Genomic DNA, 23509 nt, shown 5'->3' on the forward strand with positions numbered 1-23509 from the left:
CCGATGAAGGAAGTGTCACAGATGGACTTGAACCCATGAAGCAGAAAGCGAAGGAAGCGGTGGAGTCGCTAAATTTGTAGGGAAAGGGGGGCTGGTGATACAAGGACGTCGGTGGCGGAGGGACAACAAATTTTTTTTTTGATAGCGATAAGGCCGATGATGGGCTGCCTTTGGACGACGATGTCTCCTCTGGCCGCAGCAACAGGTGAACAGTAGAAAAGATGCAAATCCCGTTGGTGTCAATGTCAGAGAAAGGAGAAGAAAGCTAAGGTTTTTTTTTGAATCGTGAGAAAAGTAAACGCGGAAGAGAAGAGAAAAAGAAAGAAAAAAAAAATTAAAAAAAAGATTGTTATTGAGCTTATCACTCTGTTACCATATTGACGATAAAATTCACTAATATTATTAATGATAGCATATATATATAAATATCATTACAAATGAAAATAGGAAAAATACATAAATTAAGAAAACAATAAATATTTCCTAATAATAATTATTCTCTAATAAAACAAATAACTATTTACTTATAATAATTATTTCCTAATATATATCCTCCCCATTTTTTATTTGATGAGTCATACTTTGACGATATGCAAACATTGTAATTTGATAAAGTACGTCAACCAAACAAATCGTGAGCATTTTATACATATTCCACAAAGTGCACATTAACTCTAGTCTTGCCATTTTCTTTCATTATTTACTGCTCTCAAACCCCACGAATACAGGAATTTGTATACAGTGGATTACCCTTGACGCGATTCCATTTTACTAGAAAAGAGTAAAATGAGTATCGCCATCCGTGAATGTTAAATGATTTGATTATTGGAAGATGTTATTTCCAAACTATTATTGAAGCTCAAACTAAATGAGAATGAAAAGTTTGATTATTTTTTTTGCTGCTCAGTAAGAGAAAACTCTGCTTATTGGATGAATTTTCGTATTCGCCCAATATTAAATGCACTACCATTTGTGTTGTATACACAACACTTACGTCTTCTTTGACGCACACATAATGGTGTTTGTTTTCATTCACCTTAAGTCCTTGTCTAAGATCTTTGGCATATGGAATTAAGATTGATTAATACTGATACAGAGTTAATTCTTTGGTCAACGTTCAGTGTTGTCTTTCCTTTACAGTTGCGGGTCTTCCTTATTCTGCCGGCATTCGGATCTCTCCTCTAGCTCCTGCTTCCTCACCAACATTGCCTACAACTTCAGGTATGGCATAATCTCATTTACTGTTATCTTGGATAGTTCTATCTTCCATCATTCAGATGAATTTTACATTCTGCAAGATTTAGTGTTGGTATTTGATTAGATAAGAGATGTAGGAAGAATCATGCCAAAAGCTTCTCAGGCTTTGATTCATATTGGCAAAGTGTCAGATAGTAACACCTTATATCGGATTTTTTGTTATTTTATTTATCATAAAATCTATCTTATTCTACTATATGAAAGTCAATTTCTGAGTTAGTAATAATTTTTGCAGACAATTCTGTTCATCACTCTGCTGGATTTTAGGGACCATGGTTGTTTCTCTTGCTCTGATTATTGTGGCTTTGATGTCATTCATCTCTTTCAAGTCCTTTAAATCAAGGATTCCAACAAAAGATCCTGATCAATCGCCATCTCATAAGTTTCATATCCTTCGCAACAGCAGCTTTTGTCAGGCTTCAGGAAGTTATCTCTGTTGCAATGGAAATGTGTTCCCAAAAGTTAGTTTGCAATAAATTTCAACTGGCATTGTTCAAGATTTTCTGATCGACATTATTTATGAAACTCCCTTGTAAATGTGTTACGTTTACATGTTTTTACATAAACCTTCTGCATTCTTCCACAAACAGATTACATTAGCATACTCACTCTTTTCATAACTATGCATTCTTTATGATAGGCACAATTGTTTCTCGCAAACAACTGACTTTATTGATGTTACGTAACAATCTTGTCTACTCATAATGTGGTTGCTTTGATCTTCATGCTTTCGAGGTGCCGAATTGGCTGATTCTATCAACTCAAAGTTTCATCCTTCAACAGGTACTGCAGATGATTCCTTTGACATGGAAAAACCTATTGTTTTCGAACATGAAGAAGTACTTTCATGTAGTGATAACTTTTCTGATGTAAATCGATTGGGCCATGGAAAATATGGTTGTGTTTATTATGGGGTCCTCCGAGACCAGGTGTGTAGAAATTTTTGTTTTCTTGAGAAATTCTGACTTTTTCTTGACTATATTCTTGATACAACCTTGATGTTCAGAAGGTCGCTATCAAAAGAATGACTGTTATGAAAACTAAAGAATTTGTAGCAGAGATGAATGTTTTGTGCAAGGTTCATCATTCTAGTCTGGTAAAAGATAAAGCAGTTAGGCATTTTTTACTTCTTTATTCCACAATGGCTTCTACGTCTTTAACCTTTTTCTCTTTATCTTAATTAATTTTAACAAGGTAGAATTGGCTGGTTATGCTACAACAAATGATGAGCTCTTCCTCATTTATGAGCATGCTCACAAAGGTTCACTCAAGAATCATCTGCATGATCCCCAAAACAAGGGTATAGTCTCTTTTGATAAGGTTGTTTTAGTGCACAGATTGCTGAAACTACCTTCAAAGTTTCTGCACATGCCGTGACCAAATTTATTACGACGAGATCAATTCAAGCAACTAGAGCAACCTATATCTGTGCCATGTAACATAACTTCTTTCTTATTTCCACCTACAGGACCGACATCACTATCATGGATATCAACGCACTTGATGCAGCTAGAGGTTTAGAATACATTCATGAGCATACCAAAGTCCAAAGATCATTACATTTATCGAGATATTAAGACAAGCAATATTTTGCTTGACAATTCTTTCAGAGCAAAGGTGTCCATTAGACTTGTATTCGATTCTCATTTAGGAAGATGAGTTAAAAATTTTTTTTACCTCCTTTTTGTAGATATCCGACTTTAGCTTTGCAAAACTTGTTGCAAAGACTTGCGACGTGGAAGCTTCTACTACCAAAGTTGTTGGTACATTCGGCTATCTGGCTCCAAAGTAAGCTGATTTATAGTAGTTACATGTTTCTTACAACTCATGTTGAAAAAAAAATATTGACTTTCTATGACTCTTACAGATATTTGCATGATGGTCTTGCCACCACAAAAAGTGATGTTTATGCATTTGGAGTTGTCCTCTTTGAACTAATAACAAGAAAAGAGGCAATAACAAAGACAGAAGGGATGCCTCTCTATAATTCTGAGAGGCGCTCTTTGGCATCGATTGTAAGCACTTACTGAAATGTCTTCTATAATCTAGCTTTTATTTCTAAAATAGTTGAAAATGAAAGAGTTACTTGACATCTGCTTTACTTGGCATGTGCCTGATATGTATCTACTGGTTGTCTTGCATAATCCTGGTTTGGTCGAGAAAATTCATATGCATCAAAAACTAGATCTTCGTAAACTAAGGAAAGGAATAACTGCCTATGCAAGGTCGAGTTGAAATATTCAGGATATTACTTTCTGGAAGAAATGGCCACTTCAGTTGGAGCTTTGTTAGACTATCAAATTGTAAATAGGAGCCATTAGAAGGAAGCTAAAAGTTCAAATAAAAGGGCATTGAGTTTACTTCCTCGTGCTTCTGTTTTCTTGGTAGTAGATTCATTATTGTATCTACCTACCACAGTTACTTAGTCTAGCATTTTTTGAATTTCCCAATTTAACTATATTTCTATTGCAAAGATGCCGAGGTTATGCATAGCCTTTAACTGGGCATTTTTAATCAATGAAGCCGTTTGCAGTTCTCAAAAAGAATCTCTTTCATGTGTTGCCTGTTTATTGATGTATTTTAGTGTTGCAACATACTTGTGTTTTTGTTGATGTTGGTTTTATCAATCGATCACCAGAATTGCCAGATGTCAGCTGCTCTAAGAAATACCCAAAGTTCAGTGAGCATGGGAAGACTTGCCAATTTCTTAGGATTGGTTTTGGATAGATTTTCTTTCACAAAATCAGAAAAGGTGAATACAGATATATAATTCACATCTTGAAAAAGTAGATTAAAGAATAAAATAAACCCTATCATTGACTTTTGATTAGATGCTAAGCTAAACAAATCTGGAATTTATTAGTATTATACTTCCTCTGTTTCTCAAATAAGAAAAGATATATAGTCACATACATTGTCAATGGTTTTGTACTACCATGATCCTGAGTTAAAATGCTAAACGACTGTATCATTAGATAAGACTTCACCAATGCTCACATTAAGTTCTTCAACTGCGGTACCTTAGTTATGAAATACTTAATTTTACCTTGTCATGAACTAGATGGCTTGTGTATGTTGGCTTCTCTCTGTTGTGCTTGGTCTCTAAGGAATTCCGATTATATATTCTTTTTGAACAGCATCTCTGATAAACCATGTATCTGATTAAGTTACTATATTACTTCAGCAAAAGGGATTGTTAGTTCTTCAAATTGGATGCTTTCCACTTCAACGATGCGTCTGATCTGAAAAGTGCAAACCGTGTTAGATCAGACTTGGACTATATTAAAAATAATTAATAAAAATTTTAAAATTCAAATCAGCATTACTAAAAAAAATAATATTATTATTAAGCTTTATCAACTATATTTAATATTAAGAGATAAATTTATAAACTTCAATTTTAAAGTCTATTTGTAGAAGTTGGTTTCCGAGCATACCATTTTTAAAAGAAATAAAATCAATGAAAATGAGCAGTTTTATTTACTTTCACAGAATATGGATATATTTTAATATCAAGGTCCTAAACCATTTTTCTTATAATCACAATAGAAGAACAATTTCTCCACAAATTGTAGAGGCATCACATTCCATCCTTGTGAGACAGTCAGAACACAGTTGTACCTGTTGTAGAATATTATATTTGTAAATTCCACTCCCCTATAAGAAACATATTAAACCTAAGGTGATTGGCCCCTTGGAACAAACAATTCCGAGATTAGTAATCATTCATGAATTACTTCTTCCGTATTCGACTGACAGAAGCACAAGGACGAGCAAATTATCTCTTACCACCATAAGCTTGGGATAAATGATATCACTTTTGCTCTAATAAGTTTTTCTTTTTTTTTAAAAAAAAAAAGAAAAATTGTTTTGGTTAAGAACGATGAATAATAAAAGGATTTATAGAGATGGAAATTACAAGAAAAGATTACATATTGTACAGGAATAAACATTTACAACCAAGCAACGGCCAGAAACGAATCGAGACCGATGCTGACGCCAATAAACACTGTACAGACTTGTAAGTTCTCTACAAGAAAACGCCCGACAAAAAGTTTCATGCATCATCAACACGCTAGAAAACTCCGAAGACGGTTTGTAATTACCGTCGGGAAGAGTGCATCAAGCCTAAAATAGCTGGCAGGACCAAACTTATGTACTTGCATATAAGATCTGAGGAAACTAAAGCTAGATCATAATCTTCTCACAGCATTGCCCTGACGCTGATTGCGGAAGTAGCTTAGAAGAGCTTGAGCCTGAAAACAAAAACCAAAAAAGAAGGAACATCAAATGTTAATTTTCGTCCATGCATCAAGCACCAGTAGGCAGAGATAGATTCTTCTAAAACCTAAAAAGCTTCTTGTGTGCAACCAATTAAGTCACCTGTATTAGGCAAACCAATCTTGTCCTCAACACAGACAGAAACTGTCAATGTACCATATCTCAACATGACACGTGAATTTATAATGCATCGCAGTACTAGCGAGTTCTATTGACCTTAATCCTGCACAAGCAGGTACCAAATGGATTTCCTTGCCCTCCCTTACAGATATAGATAGATTGTCCTAAAGTAACTCAATGCATGCCATTTAATCCTTAAACAACTGGAGTGTAGATGAAATACATGGCCAAACATAAAAAGCTGGAACTATAAAAATTCAAACAGTAGAAGAAATTCAGGGCGTGCGAAGGGATGGACAAGTAAAGGATTTAGTGAGCATAGAAGTGAAATGCGTATTCATTATCTTTGATTCAAAATTTAAGAGCAATTTTGTAATCCAAATAACGAGAAAGATCTTGGCTAAAAATCCAAAATAATTTCTGTAAAATGAATAACAAGACAAGCACACTAGTAACAGGATCATATAAGTGCAATCATATGGAGAAAATATATATATAGATAGCAGAACCTTTTCTTTAGCTCGTGGGGTACCAGACTGTGACAAAGCTACCAATGGGGGCACAGCACCTTCTTGAATAACTTGGCTACAAAATCTACCACTATTAGTACATAGCTGAAGTAAAGCTGCAGCAGCATTTTCTTTTCCTCGTGCAGAGCCCAATTCAACTACCTCCACAAGTACAGGGATGCCATTATTATCTCGACCAATCGCATTTCTCCCTTCTGGTATAGTTGCAAGGTTTGCTAAAACAGCAACAGCCTTGTCAACCATACCAGCTGCCGGGTCCATCAGTTCAACTAAGTGTCTCACAGCTCCAGCTTGTACAATTCGTGACTTGTTCTCATGAAAGATTGACAAATTAAATAATGCTGTTGCTGCATCTTTCTTTCCTCGAGGGCTCCCATTTGCTAATAAATCTACCAAAGGTTGGATAGCACCCGACCGCCCAATCCTAACTTTGTTCTCTTCAATCACTGACAGACTAAATAATGTTGCTGCAGCATTTTCTTTTGCTTCAGGGTTGCCTATCTCAAGCACATAAATCAAAGGATCTATGGCATCGGCATTTGCAATGGCAATCTTATTGTTGTCATTAATCGACAAGTTTAAGAGGGCAGTAACAGCATTTTCCTGAGTCTTGGAATCTGCTGAATGAAGCAGCCCAACCAATAAGTTAATAGCTCCACAATTTGCAATAACAATCCTATTTTCCATGTTATGCTTAGCAAGAAGGCGAAGTTCCTCTGTGGCAGTTCTCAATGTAGCTATGGAATCACTTTTCAATTCTACAATTAGCTTACAAACTTCAGACTCGACACCAGATAAATCACACCTGGATTCCATGGAGTGGGAAGATATGATTTGGGGGACAGATGGACGTGTCCAAATATTATGGTTTCTAGGATGAACCTCATCCAAGTTTGGTGCAAACTCAGTTTCTCTTTGGGAAGAAGAGGATATAGTACCCTGTACAATTTCACCAGAAGCATCACTGTTGTAATGTGTCAAATCACTCGAAACCCGTGAGAGTTCATTAGCATCCCTAGGTCTTTGAGCATTCTGTCTCGAAACAGCATTGGGAGCAGATTCAGTCTGCTCATGACGTGGAGATCGCTCATCATCTGTTGAGGGTTCTGAATCTTGTGTTGACTGGTTGGTATTTTGGCTGCCAGAAATTGTATTCCTCTGTTCCAAGTTAGGTTCCCTTGCAGTACTAACCAAGGATAACCTTGAACTGCTTGCATCAGATCCATTCACAATTTGCAGGGTGGGTAATGAATCAGAATCCAGATAAAGCGAAGTTGCATGGTAGACGCCATTAGAAGAATGGGAGTCCCTTTCTAAAGTAATCACTTTCCCATGTTCTGGAGATCTTTGATGATTCACCTTGGCAGAATTTCCAGATTGAAGAACACTAAAGTCAGTAACACTTGCTTCAGTGGGTTTAAGAAAAGCAGAAGGAACATTCAAGCCCATGGACTTCACTGGATCAGGAAGTTTAATGTTGTTTGATTCACACCAGTTTGCAATTAATGCCTTCACCGTGTAGTTTGGAATCAAGTTAGTATGTCCAAGTGTTTGATGAGTCCTCGGACAGACATTAAAACCATCATCAATCCATTTCCTGATAAATGCTCGCTCATATGTTTGTCCAGAAGCCACAATAACTGGATCAGACATCAAGTCCAATGAAAGCGGACAGCAGAAATCAGTGGGGACAGGGACACCATTTATACTATGCAATTGCTTAACTTCAAGAAGGCAGTAATGCATATATTTGACAAGGCCAACCAAGTGGCCAATCTTCTCTACTTCTTCCTGATTGTCACTGCAGTCGAGCTCAGTTTTGAGCTTCTCAAGTGCGACATCCTCCATGAGCAATTCTTGATTGCACGACAAGCTCAGAAAGTCAGAAATTCTATCCAAATCTTCAGGTCTAGGCCTATTATTTTCTCTTTGGTCAGTAATGGCCTTTTCAATGACAACTGATATGTATTCATCTGTGCACCGCGTTTCCTGTGCAGTGATAAAAGCAAAATTATCATGTTGACTCATAGCAAAAAAGGCATGGAATATTCTAAATAGCTCAAAACATTATTTGAATTTGAGAGGTGATAGCATATTCATATATACATTTACCTCAATGCACTTTAGTATGGTACTGTCTATTGGACTCAGAAGCAGAGGAGTAACCAGTTCACTTATTTCAAGTGTGGATGCAGATATCTTGATTACACGAGCTTCTATTTGCAAAACCTGCAAAACATTAATTCAGTGAGCATGTTGGTAACCATAACAGATATGAAAACAGATTGCATATTATGTCGTGAACTTTTAGTAGATTTAACATGCTAGCTTTATTCATCTAGAAGAAAAATAATTAAACAAAACAAATATACAACTGTATTAGCAGCTCGTATGTGAATAAATAACTATAACACAAGTATATCATCAAACATCATATAGAACAAACAACATGGCTTGTATGTCTCCTGCACTTGCAAAAAAATTTAAATATGTTGTTTTTTGGTTCTTCCTTTAATTCTCATTTGTCCTTGGAGTGCAGATGCCCATCCTTGGTCATTTATTAAAAAATCATCCAAAATGGGAAAGAACTAGATACAAAAGCATAGAAGCAAATGAAAGAAAACAAACTAGGAGTAGGTCTGGTAATTTAGGTATGATAAATTTGATTGAAAAGATAAACGGTGAACTCATGGTATAATCTCAAAGGAGTAAATTGGTTAATTATTGTGCATCAACAATATCCAAAATTTTGAGGTACAAGGACTCTTTTGTCACAATGTTCACATAAACTTTGTTTATAAAGTGTATAGTCTGGGTTGCTTTCCCAAATTCATTTGCCATATAAATATACAGGAAGAATGCTTGATGAAATTTTTGCACCATTTCCATCCAACAAATTTATGATGGTTTTATTTAGGTACAAGAACTGTACAATTGTTTCATTCAGGTTCAACTTTCTAACTTGATCATCAAGTTGCCTGTCCCTTAGGGCCATTAGGACCAGATTCATGTAATTTAAAATCATATAAAACAATATACAACTAGTTAAAATTTTTAATGAATATGATGTAAATTAGTTATACTATCAAGATGGTAATGTGATCAATCCACTACATAGTGCATATGCATTATACGGAGGCATCTGTAGTCTATATTAAATATTATGGATAAAAATAGCTAACATACAAGAAAATGTATTTATTAATGCATCCAATTTATAATTCCACATAATATATATATGTGTGATAATTATAAAATGAACAACACAGAAATATTACAACCAATATTAGTCAGCAATGTAAAATAAATTATAGATATAAAGGGTATGCATAAAATAAATATTCGAGGTGTTTATCACTTGAAACACTAATGTTTAGGTTAACACTTACAAGCTACAAATAGTGTAGTTTAGATCTCAAGTCAATTTGGTTTAGATTGATTCAAATGAACCAAATAGAGTTTAAATAAAATCATGCAAACTGCATATGCCATATGAGATGGTATACAACTGTAACAGTATACTTAATAGTCTAAGACAAGCATACACTTACAAAGTAAATTCTACTCATCATTGAATGCCAACTTTCAAGAAATTTCCCAGCTTCATTGACTGCAACATCTAGCTCTTTCAACATGTTGACCAGCTGCTCATCCAAAGATATCTCAGAAGCAGCAATTTCATAACACAGTTGTTTAAAATGCTCAAGGATCTGATCAATTGTTCTACAGTATCTTTGAACCATATCATGTTTCGCATTTTTGCTAGCAGATAAAAGATGAAACTTTTTGATGCTTTCAAGCAGTTTCCCTAGCAATGATGTCCTCATCGTGCCTAGTAAAAGCAAAAGATAAGAATATTCCACAGAATTCGCAACAAAAGTGTACCTTCTTTAACTATAGATGTGAATAGCATTTTTCAAACACAATACAAGTAATTCTTCAAATATATGACTTCTAGAACTAACTATGAACCTGTTCTGATGGGGAAAAAAGGGAAAAGAACCAAAAAATCAACTTATTGAAGGACTGTTGGAAAAAAAAACACTAGAATGACCATCATACATATGACCATTAGATTGAAGGTATAAAGAATAATGTCATCACCAGAATAATAGATTTTTTTTATTCAAACATGGTGCAAGAAAGTAGTGTCATGCATTATATAGAAAATTCAACACAATGTTTACAAGACAAAAATCCTAGAACCAAAGACAAAATAAACACAATGTCCTAAGTAGGATCCAGCACAAACTAGACTGGACAAAAGCCTGATGTCAATACATGCTTCACATGGGACAATTGCCTGAAATATGTAGTGCCCAGGATAAATGAAGGTGATGTGTGCCACAAGGTAAATAGTCAAGATACAGTCTACCAAACCCCAAAAAGAACATTTCGTCAAAGTCATGTAATTGAAGACACCATGCTCTTGATGATCAGTTTTCCGTCAAGGCCTAAAGGGCATTTCTCATTTGAGCTGGGGTAAACATGAACTACTGCATTTAAAATTTCTGATCCTCTAGATGTTCGTACAATTAGATCTTTGTTGACCACCTCAGACAAGAAGGCAACCCTGCCATGAACAACCACCTCCTTAGTCCTAACAAATATATGGACTGGCACCCAAATAATCTGAATAACTGGTGTATGTGTGCTTCACTAGGTATCAAGGTTGCTCTGAAAAATATATTTTTTACCCTCAGTATAACCAATTCCATCCAATGTTTTCTAGATTTATTGTTCTTCTTGAACAGAGCAGTTCTCTATCAAATGAGCAAGGACCAAGTTGCTTCAACCATTTGGACTTAGTATTACCACCAGACATGGCCAAGAGTTAACACAGTCAATAAGAGAGCATAAAAATTGCATTGTATGAGTCAGCATTATGAATATCATTTTTCACATCACATGTTGCAGATGAAAAGACGACCAAGCACTTCATGCAGGAGTTATGACATCATCTTATTAAGCATGTGACTATTCTGGAATAATCTACTCATTGTGGTAGTCGATAAGGCCCACATCAGAGAAAAATCATAACAAGAAACATCTCAAGACGAAGGACCAGGAGAAGTCCTTCAATTTTCAGTATTTCAACGAAGAAGGCTTACTCAACAAATTACAATTTCAATTCTAGGAAAGATTCATAACAATAGAAAACAAAAAAGGGACTATTGCAGTTGGAAAAAAAAAACATTTGTGCAAAAAAAACATTTGTGCACAAGTTAATCATATATCAACTACCTAGAGGACAACAACCATTTGATCTATCAGCAACCATGGCATTTTTTCTCAAACACCAGAATGGCCAAGTTTCAAAAGCAACCATGATGAACGATATTGTGATATTTGCAGAAGCCCACAAGAAACTCAGACCATGTTCTAGGCTTGTAATCTAATTTCTTAGTTTTCACATTAAACTGGATTGTGACAATTAGTAAAGGTATTTAAGACAAATAGATCTGAAATCACATCAGCTAGCACCAGCCCAGCTACATATGCAGCTGAATCACATGATTTTTTGCTACCTTTTTGTATCGAAAATTCATTCTTATTTCTTAAATGAGACTCATGTTCCACAAATTGTTAAGAATGTTGGAATCAATTAGTAGAAATTATAAAATGGTTTTGTTAATAACGGATCTCTTCGTTCATATTAAATGCCAACAGTCCAATACAATTACCTAGCTCAAATGTGATCCAAGTGCTACATGCCACTACCAAAACAAAATCTCAGCAAACTCTATCAGGTTTACAACTAGGGCAAACACTTCAAAATTTCCCAAATTACAAATACTTCTCTCATACTCTCGTCGATGTACAATCAGATAGAAAAACAAAATATAGGGAGGAACTAATTACCAGCATACCGTAATTTCCGTTACAGAACAACTAAAACCAATAATTACCTAAATTCGACCACGCAGAAAACCAGCTATTACCTAAATCCAAGCATGCGAACGCAAATTCGAACGTGTCAATCCTCAAAAAGAGAGACGACGGGCGACCTGAGAACTGTCGGCAGATTCGATAAGCAAAGGAGGAAGAAGAATGAAAGAGAGAGGGGAAAAAAAAGGGAGAGAGAGATCGGCCTCCCTAAAGCGTCGGAGAAGCAGGATGAGGGAGAAAGGGGGAGAAGAGGAGCGGAAGAGGGGTTCACCACCGCACTCGAGGACGGCCAAGGAGGAGGACCCGGGCCCCGGCAGGTTTGTCCTTGTTGACAAGCTGGGTCTCGCGACTGGGTTCGCAACCACATTATAGTTTGAATTGGTAATGCTTCGGATTAGTTAGGTTGGGATTGACCGTAACGAGAGAACACAAAAAAAGGAAATGGTGTGGCATGTGTTGCAAATGCAATTGTTACGGAAATAAGTCTGAAATGGCAGCACGTGGGAGAATTTATTGGAGTCTTTTTTTTTTTCACTTCATTCGTCCAAAAATGAGAAACTTCAATATTTTGCAAGTATGACGAACTAATATTCGTTGGAGCAATAAAAGAATTAATATGCCGTTAGATGTGCCTTCGAATGATATTTTTGTGGAGTGGGATTTGAATACCTAATGTCAATTAAAAAAAATATTAATATTTGTCATGCATATCAGCGTTACAGCAAGCATAAAGCATCAAATATAGGCAAGAGTGTAAATGCATCCTGTTGAATTTAAGAAACTTTGTGAATATAAAAAATATATAAAATAAAATAAATAAGTATGAATATTAGTGATAAAGTTTATAAATAATTTATGAATAAATTTAAATGGTATAAATTTTATAATTGAGATCGTGAAGTTAACCAAAATTAAATCTTATATATTGATGAATCAATAACAAATAATTTAGACTGACTGAGATTAAATTCAAATCAGAGGCGCTTTTACATTAGTCTGATGTGACTGAGATCAAATTCAATCATTTGACGATTGCTTAGCAAGAAAATAGATATCAACAATCAGGCTTTGATTTGAACAAATTAGACGGCTATAAAAGAGTCTGAACAAATTATTTGTTAACATCTTTTTTCATACTTAAAACAATTTGTCTTATTTTATAAATCATGTATGTAAAAGATGTAAAATATAGCATTATTTTTTTTATATCAAATTAAAATATCCCAAAGTAACAAGAAAATTTGCTTTCACCTAACAAATTGACAAACAAGCTTAAGTATGAACATCTGGAAACAGGGCAGGCTTATCTGGTTAGAACATGCATTGCTTGAAGAAATCTTATCTAAAGTAATATTCTTTGGAGAACAAATTCCAACAGATTTCATAAAAAGACATTTCAATGTTGGATTTGATATATATAGCTTCTAAAACACCTAGATTATATGCATTGGACCTTATAATGGATGGCAAATCAGAAAAGCATCTGAACAATGAGCTATGCCAGGGAACAGAGAGAACTTTCCAGTCTTGAATAACTCCCACTAAATTTCCAGCGTGAGTTAAGTAGAAGCCGGATATGATGCTTTTTTCTGGTGTCACGATCTAATTCTTGCGATGCAGTTGGTTACCATGCACTGCAGTAATAAAACTACCAAGTACTTGATTCTTCCACTGAATACTTAACCCAAGTTATGGGCAAGTTTATGTTCTTCACGGCTTGACAAGCCACAAACTTTGAATTATGACTGAACTTTTGTTCAGTCAGGAGTGCAGTTGTCAATTAAGAGTTTTGAGTCATTGTATGGAGATAGGCAGATCTTGAACAGCAATTGGCAAGAGTAGATTGGCAGCAATGAAGTGGGGATCAATGAAGAGAGAAGCAGACTTGCATTCTCCTAGATTTTATCAAAAACAAAATGTCAATAAAGAACCCTTGTCGTTGGTAAAACTTGAGTCCAGATTGTATGGGCTTTGTTTCTTGTTGCCTTCTTCTCAAACTGGAATACACAGCTTGATGCCACTAAAATACAGGAGACAAGCCCGCTGAACCACTGTAGCTTATGTGGTGCTTTTGAGTAGAATATTAGTCGAGTGAATTATTTTGCAAGACTCATGTGAATACTCATGTAAATCATCCAACGATCTGTGGCCTTCAAAAAGTATTCTTACCTATTGGATACTTCTGAAACTTGAATCGTGGTATGTACACCATGTATTACTCTCTCTGATGCAATGAACAATCCAGTTTGAGACACAAGTCTTCCGTCTGGCATATATCCTTCACTGTCTAGGCCTACGCCTGCTCCTAGATTTCAGATCCACTACGACTACAGAGATGTTGTCAGAACTGTTTTTCTGGTAAGCCAGCTCAGTAAGGTGATTAGCAACAGCTTGTGCAGGTGATGCCCCATCAACTAATCCATTTCGTCTGTGCCATCGTAAAAGTCGGCAAGCAACGTCTCCAACCTCTTCAACGGACATAACATCCCATAGTCCATCACTTGCTAGAATCAAGCAGTCATCACCTTCATTTCGAGGCATAAAACTGACCTCCGGCACAGGAATAACCCAAGGTCTCAAAAATCGATCACCTGAAAATTAGTGTCTTGAATAGATGTACAAGATAATAATGCACTGCTTGTGATTCAAATACATAGATGATATCTTATAAGGAAAATTAACCACATCATATCGATCTAATCAGGGTAATCTACATATCCAAGATAACTAGCATGCCTAACCAGAAAACTACGTTTAAACTCTCCAGTAGTTTAGTTAGTGGGTCAGGAATGTCCCAGCTGGGAAGCAGTAATCAAAGAGGCTGGTTTTCTTCGAACTGGAAGAATAAATTCATTCAGTCAAGACGAGACTAGTTTTCAGTGACAGAAAAGGATGAAAAAGTAATGATGAGGGCAAGTTTAAGCCTTTTAGTGTATCAATAAGAAAAGATGTAATAAATGATTGCCAAAACTTTCTTAACTTAGTCATACTTGGTGTGTTCGTGATTGGTTCTTCCCATCTTATCTAGAAGTATTTAACCTGAACCAATCAAATCTAGTTCTGAAAAATTACAATAATCCAAGACTCTGGCCTAACACTTGCCTAGATTGTAGCTTGATTGGGAGATACGGCAAATTAAAATAATAAAGGTTATGGGAGAGAACCTTATAGGAATTTTTGAAAATTTTAAAATAATTTTTGGCATTTAATCGAAGACCGTACGCTACGTATTAAGGAGTGGAATTGCTTAGGTGTTAAGTCTGATTTAGAGGAAGTTGATTGAGGAGTTAATAATAAGTTAAGTTAATCAAACCCTAGCTTTAAAAAGGGTTGCTACAGTGTCCTAAGCTAAAAACGCCGTTTTCTCTCTCGCTCACTCTTCCACCCGACTACGCTGGCTAGCTTCTGCCTCGACGCCATCCTTAGCACCCGATTGCCCAGCGCTGTCCATCCCGACGTCGCCCGAGCCTCCCATATCCTCTACCTCTCACTTGAAGTCCTACCAGTTGTTCTCCTCTCCCAAATCGCAGCTCCGCACAAGTCGATCTTCGGCCAAGGGGAAGATCCAAGCCCTAGTTTGGCTGGAGTTGGTTGTGATCGGCTTTCCAGACGGTTACTTCTTCCTCCCGTGCCCTGATATCGAGCTACCGCCGTTGATCCCTTCTTTGCCGATCTCAACAGCCATTTGCTATGATTTTGGTTAGGAAGGAAACTGCCGACACTAAGATTGGGTAAGACATTTCGATTTTGGGTTCTAGGTTTGTAGAGATTTGGGTTTCGATTTCAGTTTGGAATGTTGTGCTAACTGGGAGTGATTGTTCCAACTTCGTAGTAGCTCCGACCACGGATCTCCAGCAAGTACCTTCGGCTAGCATAGCAGCCACTCTTCCCGACCCTGGGTCAACAGGGGAGACCTCGTAGTAGGGTAAGGTGTTGGGAATTTGATTCTTGTTTTAGCTTAAATCTGAATTGATGTTGGTAAGATTAGGGGTAATTGATCCAGGTGGTTTTATTTTCGAAACGATTGAGGTTAAATGTTGGATTTAATCTAGAATTCGAGTTAGATCCGATTTATTTGGTAACCAAGGTTAACGAATGAATTGGGGCTTTTTTGATTTAAAAAGAAATTCAGTTAACCATTTGATATATGTGGGAGTAGTTTGATTGAACATGTTGTTACAAGACTTTGAGTTACGACAAGCTATTTGACGTGAGGATATTTCTGGGCACGCACTATACTCGAGGCGGGTACTTCTTATCTTGATTCTTTAGTTTTGACCTTAGTGCATGAGCTATATTTGGATAGTAACTGTATTTACTTTGACTCCACTCGTATTTTTTCTGAGCTTGATATTTATCCACTCGATCTTTGAGATATTCGATTTGATGTCTATACAGTCGCTCGTTGTCATCTATGATACTTAGCAGATACTAGATACCATGTTTACTTGTTTTGATGACTGTTTATTCATATACCTTATTGAGTATGTTGGCTTACAGTAGCATACCTGATTTCTGTTTATATATATGATGACCGTTGCATCTTACACATCATACCATTGCATGTCAACGACATATTCTCCCTTGTGGTCGAGAGAGTCGTTGACCAGAGCTGCATACTCAGCCACTCATGGGTAGTGGTAATTGGAGTACGTGCCGCTTGTCCTGTCGTGCCCCCACTCGATCACTCATGGATAGTGATAGCTGGTGTTGCGAGCAACAGGGACTCCATTGCTACGTAGCTAGTTAGCTACTCAACACCTGCCCACTCGGCCACTCGAGAGTAGTGGTAGCTGGAATGTGTACAATTGTCCCAACCTCTCGACCATATAGGGGTCGTGGTGCAGAGGAGTGGGCGGGAGTGACCATCCATGCATATGCTTTTATTACTATATTTGCTTATGCTGTTAATGGCTTATTTATGCAGTTGTATTATTATATCTATGTGATATGCTTTCATATGTTGAGTTATATACCTGTTACTTGTGTTAGGTACTGACTTACTGTTTAGTAGTATGTATATATCTCACATGTTACCCTTGTAGTTATGAGCAGTACTATTATAGTTCCTCACTACCCCTGACTTATTATTATTAGCTTAGTATATGGATTCAGGTATTGACATTCATTATGTTACCTCTGTAGTTCTTGATACTTTTACCTATGAAATTGTATACCTTTGGTTCTCTCTCTCTCTCTCTTTATATATATATATATATATATTATGCTCATACACTATCTGGCTATTACCCGCTGAGTCCCAACACTCACCACCCCTTGATCTGGTTTTTCTTTCACCAGGAAACAGGTAGATGATACTAGGACACTTGGAGGATCCTAACTGTCAGTCCCACATCACATTTGAGGACGATTTTCTAGTCTTATTTATTGCTTTGTTTGTGCTTTGAATTTATGAACTTGGTATTGTAAAAACTCGATGTGGATTTGGAGTTTAGTCTTGTGGTTGCGTGTATTTTAGTTTGTTGTTGTTATGTCAAGCCGAGTCAGCTCGTAGTTAGTTGTTTTGAGGTTTTGTGATCGTTATTGTGTGACTTCCGCTTAGTTTTGTTTAAGCCGTGTGAGCTGTTTATCAACTATGTGGTTGTGTTTACTTCCAACCGTGTGGGTTGCTTATAAACGGTGTGGTGTTTACATCCAGTCGTGTGGGTTGTTGTTAGCTTGTGAGTAGTATTGTGGCATTGTATACTGGTTTCATTTGTCACTGTTATAGGGGAGGTGCTGTCCGATTTTCGTTGGACAATCTTACCCTCGGAGCGTGGCAATAACTATGGAGTGCAGTAAAAGTGTCCATAATCTAAAATTTCACAATGTTATATCAAAACTCACTTTTAGAAAATGTTCAATAATCATAGTTTTCAAGTACATATAACCATTAAAGTATGATGGTTGTAGGCATCAATATATTTTATTTTGAGCAATTATAACTAATTGATCATGTAGTGAAATATTCTGCATGAATGCCCTAATAAAAACCACAAGGTTCTAGTTGAAAGCAAACTGTGATTCATTTAACATCATGAAAAGAAGTAAAAGATCAGGTAAGAAACAAAAACCTATTGATCGAGAGACAGAAAGAAAACCAGAAACCCTAGGCCCTTGCCAATTTATAACTCTTCCTCCTAGGCTCTCAATGCGCATGAGCTCATCTTCTCTATCAGGCTGCAAAAGAACCAATATAAGATGGAAGTAACATGCACATGTTCATGCTTAATAAAAATATTATCTTTGTGAACATAAGTATATGTGCATTTTCTTTAACCCTTCCATATAACATGTAATGAGAAGATATCCAGACTCAGATGATGTAATTTAAACTAAAAGATGATGTAACTTAGATGAATAATAAAGGTCAATTAACCAGATCGAATGAACTGTCTTTCCTAAGAACTATTTTTGAATGGAAGCTTAGGTTCAAGTTCAGTTGCTACTTATAGTATCAGACCCTATTCTACTAAAGGAATAATATGATGAAGGGTCTAACACATCCATTCACTATATCACCGCCTAAGTAGCAAATAAGGCTCAATCACAAGCGTCTTCGTGTTGAAATAGAGCTATCATTATTGGATTGCAAAGAACCATACATGACAAGCAATATTGGTAAAATCATATGATCCTGAGAAACAAGGTGGAATTTATGTGGTTCAGCTTCACATAAATTGAGCTTAGTTTAAAACACAAGTCATCCATAACAGATATACTGAATACAAAGGCAGTTTATACAAAATCAAACTCAAGTCTTCAAACCATTGTCACAGGCTACTTGATTATGGAAATAAGTTGAAGAGGGTGTCACAAATAAATAGTAGTTTCAGTTGTAGCTTCACTTTAGAGTTCTAGAATGACAAAATGGAAAAAATAACTAAATTAAAAAATCATATATATGAAGCTATTTATCGGAATCATGAGTAGTTGTAGTAATATCTGCAGCCTACAGTTTAGAAGTGTATTCAGTTAATAACGAGACGATTAGTTTAGATACTAGGACTATCTACTAACTATGTTAAGGAATAGCTAACTAAAGTAAAATTTATTACTAAATGATGTCACTCATTAGCAAATACAGAAATTATGAATACTATTAGAAGGAAAATGTTGAGACCTTGTGATCAATAGTTAGCTGAATCCTTTGACTTCCACGACAAAGGATTGCCCTGGAATCACCACAATTAGAAGCTATGATTTGGCAACCAGACAAGACTACCACAACAGCAGTAGATCCCACCATATCTGGTGCCACAGCTTCATCAATCACCTCATTATCAACCCTCCCAAAGCCATTATGGAATGCTGCCTCCCACCTTCTTTTCCAACATTCAGGACTCTGAATTTTATCCCATTCCTCGGCCACCACCTCATGAACTCTTTTTGCACAAAAATTAGCCACCTAAATATTTTTTTTAAAAAAAGAGGTAATGAAATTATATTTTTCTTGCACTGCATAAATTTCAGAAATACCAGAATCAGATAGGCTATACTCTGATGAAATATAATAGATAATGGGATAAATATTAATTTGATCTATTGATTTCACAACCTGTAAGGAAATTATTCCATTTGATTCAATAAGTTTCTCATATTAAGAAACATGATAGAATTCATCCAACATTCTTTTATAACAGCAATTTTATAGCCTAGTATACCTAAATAGATTTGCTAGGTGCGCAAGAAATTTGGAAAAGAAAATATTTGAGTGAACTAAATGAATCTCTATTTGGAGTCTGGATACAATTGAAAGGAGTTTTTGTTTGAAAGTCCGTTTTCACATAAATTTGTTCAGCTAAATTAAATAGACAGTAAAGTGGAAATTTTGGAATAAAAGGGGTGCATAGAACAACCCAAAATCCAAAAGGTATGAGTAAAAATTGTCCTAAATGTTTTTCATGAAGTAAATCTAGTGAGAGAGATGCGACGAACATGTGAACACCCAGAGCACTCAATGTGACTTATGGTTTAGTTTAGACAACTACCAATATAATCATTATAATCATTGCACGTCTTGAGAAGGTCAAACTCATCACAGCCTACAGAACAATTATATAATGACACATGTAAGGCCAAATTTATGTCAGCTATCTCATTGTAAAACGTAGAACTCAGGAATGACACATCAACATCCTTACATATTATTGCATATGGATGGCTGGAAAGTGCCACGTCTTCAGGGAGGAAAGGCATTCACCATACCCTATTAAGCATCCTCAAGACATTACAAAAATCTTGTACTCTTAAATTATCTTAGTCCACCTCTAGAAAAGCTACTTCATATTACTCCATAAGACCTACTTCATTACAAAGGATGCTTGGACCTAATTATCAGATCATATGATCAGTGTCGAATGTCAGAGCTCCAATTCTGACAATTGTCAGTAGTCATGTCTGTAATTGAAATTAATTATTACTCCATAATAAATACTAATCATCCTTTAGTTTGCCTACCCCAACACACACATAATTGATACTGGCAAGAATTACTATAAATTCACCCCCTAACTCACAAATTATACACCCTCCATAAGTCTCATGTCTAATAAAAGTCAAATCTTTTGGATGCAAAATAAACATAATTAGAGATACATTGAATGGGTCTAATCTCACTTGCCTATAACTCCAACCAAAACCGGGATGCCAATTAATCAAAAAGGCATAAACTAATGGGCATTACGTTTTGAAATTTGAATTAAGATGTGCATACCGACAGTTGACATGTAGTTTGACATGTAACACTGATGTCAAATAAGTCAGTCACTCAAACCTAACCCTTAGAAGCTTCGACTACAAAAAATATGTATTTGATGAGCAAGAGATTCACACTAACTCCCATACACTTTCTCGAAATCCACTGACTTAGAGCGTTGGTGACTTGATGTAAAAGCCCGCTGGGTACATTCTTGGACATTTCCACATCTTTCCCTTTCCAATCAGAGGCCGATAGACAAATTATGCAGTTTGGTAGCTTTCAATCTGAATAGATTGTATTGGTATTAAACGGAGAATTCTAACATGAATTCTTAAAAAAGCCTCCTAAAAGGCACCTGAAATGGGCTTCTTCGAGCGCATTTACCCTCTCTCAGTAGCAACTTATTTAGTAGGGCAAATATTCTCAACAGAGGTGGAAACTCACAGCACATTTCCTGAACCGACCATCATTTGTCAGGACTTCTGATAAGTGTATTTTGAAATAAAAAGTTATTGTCTTCTATGGAAGTGTTGTCGTATAACTGCATTTTTTTCCCCGCCCAGATTGCTGGAGATGTTGGAGTGTGCATATATGTGCAATAGACAAAACACAGCCTATTTCAGGAGGGCGAGAGGACTTTGGAACAAGATCAAATAGGTGCCCAAAAAAAATAAAGAAACTACATCTGATCCTCGTTTCACCAACATCAAGTAGGCATCCTCTACTACACAAAAGAACATACGACAGACGTCAACATACCTGGGAGCCGCCATGCCCATCATACACGCCGAAAAACCGCACTGTCGAGATCTCTCCTGACGCCGGCAGCGCGGAGCACCCACCTACCTGCTCGCATGTGACGTCCAAGAACCCTGGAGCCACCGCGACAGCGTCCTCCATCTCCTTGCGCCGCCCCACTGTCGATGAAGACCCCCATGTAACCGCTGCCGCCCCTCCCCTCCTCCACAAGCATCTCTTCCTCGATTCCGGCACCACCGACGCAGGGTTTGTCTTAGCCACCTCCTCAACCGATCCGGACGCGCTCTCGGATCCAGGAGCAGAGGTCTCTGCGGCGGGGCAGTCCTCCATCCCAGTGCGGCCGAGGTCGACGGGATCCGGCGGCGGATCAGATTCCATCGCCGATCGGGAGTAGTAGGCCGAGAGAGGAAAAAAAAGGAAGGGGATAAAAGGGAAGGCGGAACCAATGGACAAGCCACGCGTCTGTCTTGACGATGACCTCCGGCTCTGTGTTATAACAAATTGACTCACCAGCATACAGGCTTACAAGAGCAGGGGTCGTGGCACGCAAGACACGTATTCGAGTCGTCGAGCAGGACAAGGCGCGGATCGCTTTCGGTGCGAGTAAATGGCAGGTGATGTCAGGCGACTATAAAGGACGCGTCACGTCAATCGTAAACACAAACTCCATCAGCAATCCACACCCAACGTCGCCCGTCCCGACGACCAGGGAAAGTATTTCGTGGGTCCTGATTTTCAACGAGTTAAAAAGCGGGTAGCGTGAGCCCCAGAGCCGTTATGACGTGTAGGCGGTAAAGTGATGGAGTAGTCTTGCTAAGGAAGGGACAGGTGGCGAACAATCGAGAGTCTTATGCGATTAATTGATGCGGTTGGGTAGAGAAGAAGTTCCACATGCGGATTTATACGTGGTAGCATGTGAGAATGCGACACGTCGGACGGAATGGGCCGAATGGCGCTGTCTCTGTCTGGGTAGGGATGTCCAAATGGTGCAATCCAATCGAGCCATTCATGTGTCAAGCCAGGTTACATACAGGCCCGGCTCAAGACATAGGTCATTAAGACCTATGCCTAAGGCCCAAATTTTATTGGACCCATTGATTAATTAATTAAAGATATTGAAAAAATTAAATTAGCATAATTAATATTAATTAATTATAAATATGTTGCTAATTCATTAATGACATCTTGTCAATTAATTCATTATTGATTCCACTTCCTATTTATACCTGTACTTATCTTTATTTCCTCATTAATTGTCTACCATAATTTTATCCTCATTAATTGTACCATAATTTTATATGAGATTTTATTCTGCCTTAAATATAATTCATTTTTAAATTGACATATTTCTTTCTTTTTCATTATTACTCTTATTCACATTTTATTTTGCAATTAGTAATACTACTCTTATTCACCGATGATACTCGTCCTTCTCTTCCTTTGCTGATAATATTCTTTCCTCGCTCTTTCTTTTTATTTCTCGATAATAATATGTTAGAGATTTTTTTATCATAAAATACAAAGTAAAATGCATTAGCAAAAATAAATTCTTTAAAATTAAAATTAATAAAGTGTATTTTACATTCTAACTAAAAAAATTAAATAATTTAATATTTTTATTAATAAAAACTAAAATTATTATCAAAATACCCGTGAGAAAACTAAATTTTATATCAAAAATTAGTTTTTTAAAAAAATAATATTTAATTATTTTTAATAACTAATTTTAAAAATATTTTTTAAATTATTATTTTCGGTCTCAAATCTAAATGAAAAATGTTAAAGAAAATTAAAAATATATTTTTTTTTGCCTAAGGCCTCAAGGAATCTTAAGACGGCCCTGAGTGTAGTTATTCTCGGCAGCCATCCCAAACTGCATAGTATGGCCTCAACCTATCGGGTCAAATTAGGGTCGGCGCGACTCGATCTGAAATAAGAGAATATTTATTTCTATATTATAATTATGAAATAC

At 36.5% G+C, this 23509-nt stretch overlaps 2 protein-coding genes and 1 pseudogene across 4 annotated transcripts; 1 reads left to right on the forward strand and 2 right to left on the reverse strand.

Annotated features, from left to right (window-relative positions):
* The first annotated feature begins 159 nt into the window (after window positions 1–159).
* Window positions 160–4027, forward strand: LOC122010466 (annotated as a pseudogene).
* Window positions 4028–5143: 1116 nt separating this feature from the next.
* On the reverse strand, window positions 5144–12459 carry LOC122012163 (U-box domain-containing protein 4-like). Of its 3 annotated transcripts, none has more exons than XM_042568615.1 (6): window positions 12349–12459; window positions 12131–12203; window positions 9740–10020; window positions 8301–8417; window positions 6168–8177; window positions 5144–5513 (listed from the first exon to the last, which is right to left on the reverse strand). In XM_042568615.1, exons 1-6 carry the CDS (start codon window positions 12442–12444, stop codon window positions 5451–5453), a joined length of 2640 nt encoding a protein of 879 aa, XP_042424549.1. In that variant the 5' UTR covers window positions 12445–12459; the 3' UTR covers window positions 5144–5450. The 3 variants fall into 3 exon arrangements, with proteins under 3 accessions (XP_042424549.1, XP_042424548.1, XP_042424550.1); XM_042568614.1 differs by having other exon boundaries at window positions 12098–12203; XM_042568616.1 differs by having other exon boundaries at window positions 12131–12427.
* An 877-nt stretch (window positions 12460–13336) lies between these two features.
* LOC122012165 (probable protein phosphatase 2C 6) lies at window positions 13337–22008 on the reverse strand. Its single transcript, XM_042568618.1, has 4 exons — window positions 21538–22008; window positions 19201–19485; window positions 18152–18257; window positions 13337–14668 (listed from the first exon to the last, which is right to left on the reverse strand). The coding sequence occupies exons 1-4, from the start codon at window positions 21913–21915 to the stop codon at window positions 14358–14360; spliced, it is 1080 nt and encodes a 359-aa protein (XP_042424552.1). The 5' UTR covers window positions 21916–22008; the 3' UTR covers window positions 13337–14357.
* Window positions 22009–23509: the final 1501 nt, after the last annotated feature.

This window comes from Zingiber officinale, chromosome 8A, assembly GCF_018446385.1.
Source record: "Zingiber officinale cultivar Zhangliang chromosome 8A, Zo_v1.1, whole genome shotgun sequence".
Classification (NCBI taxonomy): domain Eukaryota; kingdom Viridiplantae; phylum Streptophyta; class Magnoliopsida; order Zingiberales; family Zingiberaceae; genus Zingiber; species Zingiber officinale.

Bases quoted from the DNA above. Each gene is read 5' to 3' on its own strand.
- LOC122012163 (XM_042568614.1), bottom strand. From the start codon at position 12,444: ATGTGGTTGCGAACCCAGTCGCGAGACCCAGCTTGTCAACAAGGACAA. The intron at 12,204-12,348 runs GTGAACCCCTCT...ATCTGCCGACAG, and splicing joins GGCCGTCCTCGAGTGCGGTG to TTCTCAGGTCGCCCGTCGTC. The intron at 8,418-9,739 runs GTAAGTGTATGC...AATGTTTTGCAG, and splicing joins TGATGAGTAGAATTTACTTT to GTTTTGCAAATAGAAGCTCG.
- LOC122012165 (XM_042568618.1), bottom strand. From the start codon at position 21,915: ATGGAATCTGATCCGCCGCCGGATCCCGTCGACCTCGGCCGCACTGGG. The intron at 19,486-21,537 runs GTATGTTGACGT...AAAAATATTTAG, and splicing joins ATGGGCATGGCGGCTCCCAG to GTGGCTAATTTTTGTGCAAA. The intron at 18,258-19,200 runs GTCTCAACATTT...GTTCTTTTGCAG, and splicing joins AGCTAACTATTGATCACAAG to CCTGATAGAGAAGATGAGCT.